At 36.8% G+C, this 13,801-nt stretch overlaps 1 protein-coding gene across 1 annotated transcript; it reads left to right on the top strand.

The window, feature by feature from the left end:
- Nucleotides 1-12,246: 12,246 nt before the first annotated feature.
- LOC115966798 lies at nucleotides 12,247-12,876 on the top strand. The gene has a single exon (XM_031085955.1). It carries the CDS (start codon nucleotides 12,247-12,249, stop codon nucleotides 12,874-12,876), a length of 630 nt encoding a protein of 209 aa, XP_030941815.1.
- Nucleotides 12,877-13,801: the final 925 nt, after the last annotated feature.

The raw sequence follows: 13,801 nt of genomic DNA, 5'->3' as shown, positions 1-13,801 counted from the left end.
TAAAAAAAAAAAAAAAAAAAAAGATAAATTACCTTTCATGAGATTTGAGAGACTCTCCCCCCAAATATATAAATTAAAAAAAAAAAAAAAAAAAAGCAAAAGATGGTTTATATATAGAAAATAAATAGATATAAACAATAGATAGAAAATTTTACATATACTGACATGGATAGTCTTAGTCTCAACTCTTTCATTTGAAATTTATGTAAAAAATTCTAATTTGGCATCATTTGATTGGAGGATATAAACACCTATGTTTTATATAGCATTGTTATAAAATTTAATTTCTTTTATAAATTATAAATTATACTTATTATGCTAATTTCAAGGTTTATAAATGTGCAATTTGGTATATGACTCAATTATCATACATATAAATGTGGTTTACATATAGAAAATAAATAAATAAATCACGTTTATAAACTTGAAGTATGGTCATAACTCATAACACATTTTTATTAAAAAAAAGACATGGTTTGTTGATGGCAAAAATATCATCCCCTGATTCAAGATGGATTGAACACGAACATGCAAAATGGAGACCATGAAAGAACTAAAAAATGCTAATAATTATAAAATCTCAGATTTTTATCCTTAATAACGAAACGGTGTGGATAGGAAGCAATTTGCCTCTCCTTGAACAAATACGCTTGGGAAATGTTGAGTCAGTGAGCAATGACTAGCTTGGCACGTGATAGATAAAGAACAAAATAGCAGAAGTAATACGGTCAGAAAGTTATCGTGAAAGAGTGAAAAATATTAACTTTTTATAAATTTTGAACGTATCAATTATTTATGATAATTATTGTTTAGTTACCGGTTATTATTGAAGTAGAGAATTAAAAAATAAGTAAAAAAACCCAAACAAGTATTGTTTCTTGTTCACGTGGACAATAATCAAACAATTATTTATGATAGTTATACATATATCCACCTCTAACATTCTTATCAACTTATATAAATATTATTTTTTTATTTTAACAAAAGAGTTTAATTTTTGTTAATTAATGTAACCACTTTTTCAAAATACCCAGAATAGATTATCTGTTCTAAAAATAAAAAATTCTATAAAACATTTATTTTTTTATTATTTCCATTTCACCTAAGCACTTTTCTAAAACACATACGTTACTCACACACATCAATCTAAAAATTGAATTGAAAATTAATAAAATATGTCTTTACAATTAGTTGATGTAAGGACTCGATTCATAACGAACCGTAACAGTGTTGGGTTCGCACGTAAAATGGCCCAAACAATATCATTTGTAGAGCGTGAGTTTGAAAGGCTAGGCCTTGGTCACCAGGCAATGGGTTTTTCGTGATATCCATACATGGTTAAGTCGTCTTCGCCCTAGGAGTCTTTCTCCTAGAGGCGGGCTGGGAGGCTCTGGTTTTTGGCTATTTTTTCCAGACCCTTTTTGGCGCACTAACTTTTACATTATATAGTCCTTCTTGGTTGATCCTAGCCCTCCACTTGTTGGTCAGGCAAGTGCTTACTTCTATACCTGTCCCATCAGCTGTTCCCTCTTACTTTTCTGTTTAGTCGCGAGGATCGAAGTTACACCGTCCATGCGTCTTTTCTCATTAACATGATCAGAACGTTGGCCGGTGCATTTAATGCGGAGGGGACGTATTTTCCTTGAACCTATTTTGCACCGTACCTCCATGTGGGTCCTACTCCACTCACATCTCCTTCAGGGGACTATTTGGAAATGGCCTTCACTAAGACGTTACTCTTCTCATCAAAGCCTTGGAGTGCTGAGGACAAGGTCGTCCTCAGCTGTTCCCCTTAACCCCTTGGCCTTTGATCACTCGTCCTCGACACACTACCTCCTCGGCACGGGCCTTGAGCCCGGATAGAGCGTGGGCCAGATCATAAGCTTCCCGACCCTACAGTTGAATTTAGTTGCATAGTTTCAAACAAACTAATTTGGCTGATTTCTTTGGATGGTGACCAAAATTTTGTATTTACCTTTTACTTATAATTTTGTTAATATTTACCTTTTACTTATAATTTATATTTTATATAATCACTTTTTAGAAATATACACATAATTCACACATAATTAAAAAATATCTTTAAACACAAACTAAAATTTTGCATTTCCCATCAAAAAAAAAAAAAAAAAATTGCATTTTTGTGATTATGTCATTTGATGCAATTACTCTTATTCATCAGAAAATTAAATTTATAGAATAAAGCATGGTATGGAAAAGTGTAAATAGAAAAGGAGAAGGCATTGAAAATAACGTGTCAAAGACTCAAAGGGCATTCCTTTCATTAAAAATTGTTAGTATTTTTCAAAATATTTTCGGGACCACACAGCAGTATTTACTACTATTTCGGATTTTTCTCTGCTCCCCATAAAATCTGCATTAACAAATGTGTGTAAAGAAGCCCATGATCAGTATGCAACATCTAACTTTGACGTGGACGTGGAGGACTTAGTTGACATAATCATTCTGGAGGGAATATTTCACGTACTTTAGGTGCTAGAGTTGGGTCCATTGGGTTACATGGGACCAACCAAGGTTGTTGGGGTTGTATCGGTGCACCCATATTTTGGTGGTACGGACGATGATAAAATATGGCTGATAGTGAGTTTAATGAACCTTTTTCCCAATTTTTTTCCTTATTCTTTTTGTTTTGAAATTTAAAAATTTATGCAAGAGAGACAAGTAGACAACCCACTTTCCTTGGCTTGATGCAGTATTTAAAGTAGGGTTGTGTCCGTTAACCACGTAATTTTTTTACTTTTTCCTGATATAATTTTTGTCCTTTTGTTACCATTTATGTCATTTCTTCAGTTTTGCATGAACTATTCAGAGTTTTTTTTACTTCTTCTGACAAAATTTTTTTTTTTTGGTCTTTTCTAAACTTAACCAGCACCACTCGGTGCTGGTTAACATTCTCCTTTAATGTATTCTGTATTTGCAACATCTCTCTCGTTTAGTGTGGGCCTTCCATGTGTATGAGATCTACAGTATATAAGAAATGTGCTACATGTAGTGGATATATAATATACTTTTCCTTTTTTTGAAACGGAAACATATCATTTAATTAATTAGGAAAAACAACATCCTGATACAAAGCTTCCCTAACTATTGGAGGAACATCTTCCATCCAATACAGATCTTGACTAATGTTTCTAGCAAATTGAGCTAACTCATGAGCCACTCTATTCCCTCCACGCCTAGTACATTCAATCCTAACCCATTGCAAGTTCCGAACCAAATGATGAATATCCCCAACAACATTTCCAATCAAAGAAAAATCATCCTGCAAAGCCGAAACAGCTTTCATGACAGAAGAATTATCCCCTTCAATGACAAGTTCAGAGAAGCCAGCATCAATGGCAAATTCAATAGCTTTCCGACATGCGAGAAACTCAGCCTCCTCACTAGAAGATACCTCAGGACCCTTTGCTGCCATGGCTGCCATAACCTCACCTTTTTCGTTCCGAATAACTGCACCAAAACCTGAACTTTTAAGAGCCGAAAACAGAGCTGCATCAAAGTTAAGCTTGAAGATCAAAGGAGGAGGGGGCTGCCAAGTGTCCCGAGAATCTAGCCCTCCATGTGATGGTCCCATTAATGCAGAAGCAGTCCGAAACTCCTCAAGAACCTCTGTTGCCCGATTATTCAACCAGCCTGGGTCATGAAACTTACCCCCATGCACAACCCGATTTCTTTGATTCCAAATCAGCCATGCTTGAACTAGCACAACCTCCAGATCATGAGACTCTACCCGCTCCATTAAGTATTCCATTAAATGAAGCATATCCACCATACCTGACCCACCTTTCTGCAGAATTTTTAAGCTACCTGCCCACACATCTCTAGCCGCATCACAATCCCAAAGTGCGTGGACAACTGACTCCGGAAACCTCAAGCAAATTGGGCACATCGCATCTGCAATAATCTTTCTCTTAGACAGATTCAATTTTGTTGGTAAAATTTCATTACAAGCTCTCCACCCAAACACCTTTATTTTGTTGGGAATTCTAAGCTTCCAAATTGCAGGCCAAACTTCCTTTCCAGCACAACCCCGAGAACATTCAGCTACCCTTCCTTCACTCAACACTTTCCTAGCCACCTTGTAAGCGGATTTAACAGTAAAAATCCCCTTCCTTTGGTGCATCCAGATCATACAGTCCTCCACATGTCTTCGGCTGAGCTGAATTCTACAAATAGCTTCTGCATCTTCTTTTTCAAACATATCCATGATAAAATCAGCCCTCCATGCATGCAAGTCTTGGTCAATTAGTTCAGCAACAGTCGCCTCACGAACTTCATCTTCCACTAGATTTAGAGGAGCATTTGTTGGATAATTTGGTATCCATTTATCCCCTAGAATCTGAATAGAGTGGCCATTCCCAACTCTCCAGCAACATCCAGCCTTCAAAGTAGGAAAAGCAGCCACAATACTCTTCCAAACAAAAGAGCAATTTGGTGACTTCTTAGCAGCAAAAAGAGAGGTTCTTGGAAAATATCTAGCTTTGAGGCATTGGAACACCAAAGAATTATCATCATGCAGCAACCTCCACCCTTGTTTAGCTAACATTGCTAAATTAAAGGCCCTTAGATCCCTAAACCCCAATCCTCCCTCCCTTTTTGATAGCGTCAATTTTTCCCACCTCTGCCAATGAATTTTCCTTTCATTCCCCACCTGTCCCCACCAAAACTTAGCACACATTGCATCCAACTCATCACAAAGTTTCAAAGGGAGTTGGAAAACACTCATAGTGTAAGTAGGAATGGACTGAGCAACTGCTTTAATCAGAATTTCCTTACCAGCCTTAGACAACATCTTCCCCTTCCACCCCTGTAGCTTTTTCCATATCCTATCCTTCAAGTATGAGAACGTATGATACTTTTTACTCCCTACTAATGTAGGCAGCCCTAAATAGGACTCAAATCGGTTCACTTCCTGCACTCCCAAAATCCTTAAAATGCCCTGCTTCTGGCCGGCTGAAGTATTGCTACTAAAAAAGACCGAGGACTTTTCCAAGTTTATGCACTGGCCTGACGCATTAGCATAAGTCTGAAGCACCTCAGAAACAACCTCCACTTCATTTTGAGTTGCCTTGCAAAATAAGAGGGAATCATCTGCAAACAATAAGTTAGAAATTTTCGGTGCCCCTCTGCAAATGGAAGCGCCATGAATTTTGCCATCAGATTCTGCTTTTGCCAACAAAGATGTAAATCCCTCTGCACATAACAGAAATAAATACGGTGAAAGAGGGTCTCCTTGGCGGATTCCCCTAGTCGGAGTCACATTCCCATAAGGCTTTCCATTAAGAAGAATAGAGAATGATATGGTGGTAACACAGGTCATCACTCTCTCAATCCATTTATTTGGAAAACCCAGCTTTTGCATAATGCCCTGTAAGAATAGCCATTCCACTCGATCATATGCTTTGCTGACATCCAGCTTCAAAGCCAAAGCACCTGTTTTACCCTTCTTCCTAACATGCATGGAATGCAAGACCTCATATGCCACAATAACATTATCTGTAATAAGTCTACCTGGAACAAAAGCACTCTGAGTGGGAGAAATAATATCAGGAAGCACTTGTTTCAGTCTATTGGCAAGGACTTTAGAGATAACCTTATAAATGACATTACAGAGGCTAATAGGTCTAAATAAAAAATCTCATGATCCATATATCTTATTTTACAATTTAAAAGATTTTCTTTATTAAACATTAATTTATTCAAAGGGGTCAGATGCCATTAAAAAAAAAAAAAAACAGCACAATATTTTTTTTTTTTTGGAGACAACATCACATATAATTAATAGTGGACTTTCATATTATAAAATAATTAGTATCATAGCTATACAAAGAAGCATCCACTGTTGATTCAATTGGGTCTAAAAGTTACCACCGGGCTTGCTGGCCCAAGTGGTATCTAGTCAACTAAGTGATTTTAAGCTTAGGGGTTCTAGCCCCTGTATAAACACTTATTCAGCCAAAAAAAAAAAAAAAAATTGGGTCTAAAAGTTGTTTTAAAAAAAAAATTAAAGTAAAATGGAAGAAGAAGAAGGGTCTGAAAGTTTGTAGAGTTGCACTTGCATGCATTGTAAAGTGCAAAACTTAATTTAGTGCCAGTTGTAACTTGTAAGAGCTAGAAATGTAAGCTGTAAATCTTTAATTATATAGCTTTTCAACTAAATAACTTTAATTGAAAACGTTTATATGACACTTTTGTCAGGTTCTCTTTTGTCTTTTGCCTCTTTGATAAAAGACAAAAGAGAACCTTACTTAAGTGTCATACTTTTACAGTTTAACGTGAATCCATTTAACCATTACTATTACTAACGTGCAACTCCGTGCTTCATCAAATGATGGCAGACTGTTAAGCATAACGGTGATCATCAAAAATGGTAAGGGAGAAGCATGGTTTTAAGCATAGGTTTATAAAATATAAATTTTATTTGACAAAAAATAATAATATGAATGATCAAATTATATAGATATTTGTGAATAAATGTTTGTTACTTAAATTGGATAATTTTTTTGAGTTTTTATTTGTTAAAGAAAATATTAATTACACATTGAATTACCTAAGGTAAACATGAAGTGTAATATGTACATTTTACGAAGTTTAAAAATAAATTATAATAAATAATCAATAGACCAAATGATTTTTCCAAGTCTTGACAATAGAAAAGATGATAGATAATTTCATCTGATTGGGTGTCGTATATTCCTATAATTTAATTCTAAATAATTTTGTTTATAAATATTGTTCAAGATAATATATGTTCATAAATTTTACTTTAAATCATGAATAAAGATGTAAAAATTGCACAATTTTGATTATGAAATTAGGACAAAAAATTATAGAAAATGTAATTCATTCAAGGAGGAATAAATAAAATAATTAGCATAATTATATAACTTTATATTTATAATATCATGTTAACTTTTATAATTCAATTTCTAATATTTGACTATCTCACAATAACATTTGTAATTACTTTGTAACAAAGTGTTTGCATATTGTAAGAGAACCACTATGAAGATTTGTGTACTTTAGTATTATATGATTCTCATCTTACTAATTTACCAAAATGCAAAGCTCAACACATAATTTACCAAAATGCAAAACTCTCTGTATAGAATTTTACTAACTCCATCACTCAAATTCCTTATATATTGTTGATACTGTATTTTATCTACCCTCGATTTGCGTGCGGACTCCAAAAAATTCAAAAATATTATTTTCTCTCCATGGGGCCACGAGAACATCCAGAATGACGTGGCGCAACCCATTTGGACACCGGAGCACCCAGAGTGCCTCTTTTAGCCAAAATGACTAAAACGCCCCTAGTGGGTCCAAAAACCCTAATTTTGATCCGACCGTCGAAACGGGTTGAAACTAATGTCATTGCGAAGATAATCAAATTCTCATTCTAAAGAATATTCACAGGTCGAAATCGGAGTTAGAAGGGCTGAGATATCATGAAAATCGGGATAACACACCGATCGATGCACCACTAACTTCCGAAAGCTATAACTTTTGATCCGACCCTTGGATTTTCTAGTTCCATACCTTTTCAAAATTAGGAAGTCAAGATATTTCCAACCATGTCAAGATTAACCTGATTAGAAGAAGATGAGGCTGGCGGCCCCGCCACCTCGAAAAGTGTGTCGGGGTTATAAATAGCCCCAAGCACCCCTTAGACCAAAAAAAGGACTTTTAAGAGGTCTCCCTATGTTCTGCTCTCTGCCTGGATGTTTTCCACTCTCTTTTTCTCTCTTCCAAACACAAAAAACACAAAAAAAACACATCAAAGCCTTTTCATTCTTGCTTCTTCACAAAAAATACAAGGTAGTGTTCTCACATCCAATCTTTTTTTCCTTGGTTCTACACCTTGTATTTGGAGTTTAGGGGTGTGGATGTAGCTTTTTAGCTACTATCCACACCCCTAACTTCTAAATCTTTTTCTAGCATGTTTCTTGCTCTTTTTGCCATAATAACATGATTTGTTGCTTTATCTAGAATGATTCTTGCTTTATCTTGTTTCTAGCATGTTTTTAGCTTAGATCCATGTTCTTCATGCTTGTTTACATGTTATTTTTGTTGGCCTGCATGTTTTATACTTTATGCCATGCTTTCCATGCTTAGCATTTACAAAGAATAGGAAAACATGGCATAAAGCATAAAGCATTCTGTTGTCGGCTATGTCTCGCTTGGATTTATGTGTTTCTGTGTTTATTTCCATGCTATATGGTTATATCCTTGTTTTCACATGCTTATATGCTTGGATTCATGTTCTTCCATGTTTATGCACTAGGATCTACATGTTTACATGCATGTTTCTATGCCTATATTGCTAGATCTATGTTTTCACATGTCCACATGCTTAGATCTATGCTCTCTAAATGCTTTATGCTATATTTCATGTGCTTGTGCGCTCCATGCCATGTTTGTGTGCCTAAATCTAGGCTATGTTTTTCATGCCATGTGCTATTGTAGCCCTTTTGTCGCTTTGGTCGCATTTTCTTGTGTTTTGGCCCATTGTTCGAACCTGATCTAGACCCTATGGTCTTTGTCATCGTCCATAAACCTTTGCCCATATCAAAGGGTTTGGATCATCCTTTTTGCATATCTATGCTTGCTTGCTTATATGTTTTATCTTCTGTGTTAGCCTCTTTGGTTCTAGGCTTTGCCATGTTTAATGCCCTTAGCGGGTTTGTGGTTGTGTGGTTACATTCGACGCCATGTTTGGATGTGACCACTTGGGATGCGTCTCCAGATGCCAGGTTGCTTCGTGCATACCTTTCCCCTTTTTCGCTCCATGCGATGATATGCTTACCATACTTGTTTGTGCCACTCGTTGGCTTTCTATGCATCTTTACATGTTTACTTACATGTCCATGCATGAGTCTTGCTTGCTAGTGTGTCGTCCATGCTTCAACACAATGAAGTTATGGACATACGATCCAAACCTAAATTTGTCCCTCGCGGACACCATCTTTTGTTTGCTTTTTTGCTTGTTTTTCTGCTTTCTTGTTCCCTTGTTTGCATGCTTCCTTGTTCTTGTGCTTGCCACGTCTATCATGCTTATCTGCTTTATGCCTCTTTCATATGCACTTTGCATCATTTCCCTTCCATTGCTTGTCTGTTGGTTTATTGTCTTTGCCTTTGCATGTATACACATGGAGCAAGGACACTTGGAGCTAGGGCACAGTCTCACAAGCACAAGAAAAAAGGGTGCGGAGGCAAGCATGTAGAGTTAAGCGGCTGTGTTCAGTAGGTTTAGGAGTTTAACTTATCCCATTTAGTATGTACTCTTTTAAACCCCCTTCCTTCCTCCCTCATTTCTCTCTTAGATGGGTTGTATTAGGTATATCATGCCATGTACCATTCGTCCTCATCTCTAAAGTATGGCGACCCCTATTTATTTTCCTACACTTATATATTGGGCCATGCTCTAGGAACGTAGGCATTTACTTTCCTTCTCTGTGTGTTTGCATTGTGCATGATGTATGTATATATATACCTGCTAGCCCCTTCTAGTGTGATTGTCATAGTCCATGTCACCTAAGGCAAACAATGCCTAATTTCGGCTGCGAAAGTAAGGTGACATATCATAGAATTTTCATCTAGTATTTGCCCGAAAGCCATAGGAAAGCATAGATTGGGACCACACTCATTCAAAAGCCAAACCTCAAAGCCCCCATGCATGCTAAGCCTCGAAAGCCAATGCCAAAATCATGTTATTACTACCAATCTTCAAAAATTAAGGTTTTATCGAAACAAAGGACTATCCTTGGACAGGCGTTGTGGGGTGCCTAACACCTTCCTCACACATAACCAAACTTCTAGACTCAAGAATCAAGATTTTTTGTCATCCACATTAAATTAGGAAAAATGTCATTTTTCTTAACCTAGGATTCGTAATAAAATCAACTAGAAACAGGTGACCAATCACACCTTAGAAAAACCCAATAATTGGTGGTGACTTCACTTACATTTGGTAATCACCTAAAATTTTGCCTAGATTCCTACCACACTGCCAAAGGTAGACACCTACCCTCCTCCGCACACACACAGAGAGAGAGAGAGAGAGAGAGAGAGCACCCAAAGCTCCGTGCAAACACCAAGCGCCAATTGCATTATCAAGAGGGGCCTCCAATGAGCCCCTCGCACGCAGGAGCTTCACCATGGCAAGTGGTCGAACGAAGGCCCATGGTTCTACTGTTTCAGGCCTAGGTGTCGACACATATTTAGCAACCAAATGCCTATAAGAAACCAAAATCATATAAAAATTGTGAGAAATCATTAAACAAAGCCTAACTCTGATTAACCCGAAATAAAGAGAGAATGGCAAGGAAAAAAGAGAGACAGAGAGATGGTTGACAATTTCTCTGCTGTTGATGATAGAGCATGCCAAAATGGTATCTCAAATATAAATTTGAATTTGAAATAAATTAATAAGAACAAAATATTTTTTTTTTAAAACAATAAGAACAATTATATAAAAAAAAAAAAAGTATATAAGAACAATCAATTTCACCTTCTTCTTAAAGGTGAAGCCATTATTGTCTGCTTTGAACATTATGAAAAAATTTTAGAGGAGCGCTCTCTTAGTTTCATTTGTCGGTTTCTCACTGCAAAACCCATCAATCTTTGAGCAGCCAAAAATCTTTTAAGGAGTGTGTGGAAGTTTGGACAAGATTTGAGGATTACTGATGTTGCAGAAGGGCTTATCCAATTTAAGTTCGCATTGGAGAGTCAGTTAATGTGGGTGGTGAATAATGGTCCATGGAGTTTTGATAACGATCTCCTACTTCTCAGGAGATGGGAAAAAGGGATGACGATGTTTTCGGTTAGTGTTTTACACATTCCTATATGGGTGCAAGTTTGGGGACTTCCATTTGATCTTATTAATGAAGAGGCTGGCCGGGATATTGGCAGTGGCATTGGAAAAGTTGTTGATGTTGATTGTAAAGCCATATCATCTAATCAATCTCGCTTCCTACGAATAAGGGTTGAGATGCCTTTGGATAAACTAATTCGAAGAAGAGCACCAGTCATTAGTCCAGAAGGGGATAGAGTGTGACTTGCTTTTCAATATGAATGCCTAGTGGGTCTTTGTTTCAATTGTGGACTCTTAGGACATGAATCGAAAGTCTGCTTAAATGTAAGGCAGAGGGATGGGGAAGATAGCCCGTATGGTGACTGGCTAAGAGTAGGCTTTCGTAAGCCAAGGGATATAACTCGACATAAATCACCAAGCCCGCTGAAGAAGAATATGGAAGAGAATGATTGTCACCGTGATAGAAGCCTGCCGCCACAACCACCAAACAATTTTGTTTCAATACGAGAGAATCCATAAGCAAACACTGATGTTCATGAGATGGTTATGGAAACTGTGGATTAGCAGTTAACTATTTTCACAGATTTGCGCGAGAATGAAGTGACAATTCCTAATCCATCGAGGAGTAATTTTGAAAACATAGTTGTCATGGCACTTACGGATGATTCTCCAATTGATCCTGATCCCGTAATAATTGGTGATAACTTGTTTAGTGTTCCTATCTCGGGTAAGCAATAGAGTTTGGATGTAACTATATCTCTCACTACCGAAATTCTGGGTGACATGGATTTGAATGCCTTACCACATGATCAACAAGAAGTTGTCAAGCCTAAGAAGCGTAAGTGGAGAAAATTAAAACACTCTGAGGCAATATCCAAGCCACATGTTAGGGTGGGAGAGAAAAGAAGAAATAAGGTTGAGGTTCATGCTAAGGAGACTATTGGATTGAAAAAACGTTCTAAGGTCTCTGATGCTATTTCAACAAGCAAAACGATGGAGGCTAGATCCTAGCCCTGCCGAGCACAATGAATATTATAAGTTAGAACTGCCGGGGGCTTGGGAACCTTTGTGCAGCCACTATTCTCTCTCATGTGGTGAGGGAAAAAGCTCCTAAAATTTTGTTTCTTATGGAAACAAAAGAAACAGTAGATGAGATGAAACATATTTAAGCTAATCCACATTACCAATCGATGTTTGTTGTCCCTTGTGTCCGAAAAGCTAGTGGTTTGGCCATGTTGTGGAAGGAACAAGTGGACTTACATATCCAGACTTATTCCCTTAATCATATTGATGCACATATTATGAATGATTTGAATTCACCATGGAGGATTATAGGTTTTTATGGGCGACTGGAGGAGCATCGTAAACATGAATCTTGGGGATATTTGTGACATATACACTCTAAAAGCATGTTACCATGGTTATGCGTTGGTGACTTTAATGAGATTTTAACCTCTGATGAGAAGCAAGGCAGAATTCCAAGGCCAATACAACATATGGAGGAGTTTTGCAATGTATTGCTGCAAAGTGATTTAATTGATCTTGGTTTCTATGGGAATAAATTTACATGGAGGAATAGTCGGTCTGGAGAAGCATTTGTTGAAGAAAGGTTGGACAAAACATGTGCTACAATTGAGTGGAGGGCTTTGTTTCCAAGCAGCAAGGTTGTTCACCTTCAAGCATCTTATTCGGATAATGTTCCAATAATGCTCACAACTAATGTTGATACACAAATAGCTTGTAGGAAAAAAATCCCTAGGAGATTTGAGGAAAAATGGGTAACACATCCAGAATGTGAGGGTATTATTCATGAAGCTTGGAATGGTGAAATTTCCATGGGTAGCCCGATGTATAGATTATTTGAAAAAATCAAGAAGAGCCATATAGCTTTGGTGGGATGGAGTAGACAACTAGGTTACTCGAAGACAAAATTAGAAGAGAAGGAGTCAAAACAAGAGACTCTTATAGCAATGAATTATGTAGATAATCTTGATGTGATCCAAAGAGTGAAAGATGAAATAAATGCTTTACTTCTTTAGGAAGAGCTGTTTTGGAGATAGAGGTTTAGATAAATTTGGTTACCTACAGGGGATAAGAACACAAAGTATTTTCATTAGAGAGCAAGTAAGAGATGGAGGAAAAATCATATTGTAGGAATTTTGGATGATCAAGGGAGGTGGTGAAAAGCCAAAGATGATGTTGCAAGGATAGCCGAAAATTATTTCAAGAATTTATTTACTTCTATTACTCCAACTAATCTGGATCTTGTCCTGGACTAGGTTGATAGAGTGGTTACCCTTGACATGAATCATACTCTCCTTCAACTGTTTACACCAAAGGAGGTTAAGTAAGCTCTTTTTCATATGCATCCATCCAAATCACCTGAACTTGATGGTATGTCTCCATTTTTCTTCCAAAATTTTTCGAATATTGTGGGTAATGATGTAACTAATGTTGTGCTTTCTGTTTTGAATTCGAGTCATATGCTCCATAAGATGAATTATACGCATATAGTCTTGATACCTAAGAAAATGATCCAAAAAGTGTCTCTGTCTATAGGCCTATCAGTTTAGGCAATGTTATTTCCAGAATTGTGTCCAAAGTCTTGGCTAATCGGTTAAAACTTATCTTGCCCAATGTCATATCAGATTCACAAAGTACTTTTTTTCGTAACCGATTAATTACTGATAATACTACTGTAGCATTTGAAGTATTACACATGATGAGGAATAAAAGAACAGGGAAGAAAGGGTAGATGGCTATTAAACTGGACATTAGTAAGGCTTATGATAGGGTTGAATGGGATTTTCTTTGGCATATCATGCTCAAATTGGGCATTGATACTCAATGGGCGCACCTAGCAATGGAAACAATGATTGTTGCTTCTTATTTAATGCTTATAAATGGGGAGCCTAAAGGTTTTGTCACCCCTAGCAAGACAAGGAGATCCTTTATCCCCATACT

Source organism: Quercus lobata, chromosome 11, assembly GCF_001633185.2.
Source record: "Quercus lobata isolate SW786 chromosome 11, ValleyOak3.0 Primary Assembly, whole genome shotgun sequence".
NCBI lineage: Eukaryota > Viridiplantae > Streptophyta > Magnoliopsida > Fagales > Fagaceae > Quercus > Quercus lobata.
Note: the sequence above shows the minus strand (reverse complement) of the source record. Positions and strands in the feature narration are given on the sequence as shown.

Coding starts and splice junctions, on each gene's coding strand:
- LOC115966798 (XM_031085955.1), top strand. CDS start 12,247: ATGTTACCATGGTTATGCGTTGGTGACTTTAATGAGATTTTAACCTCT.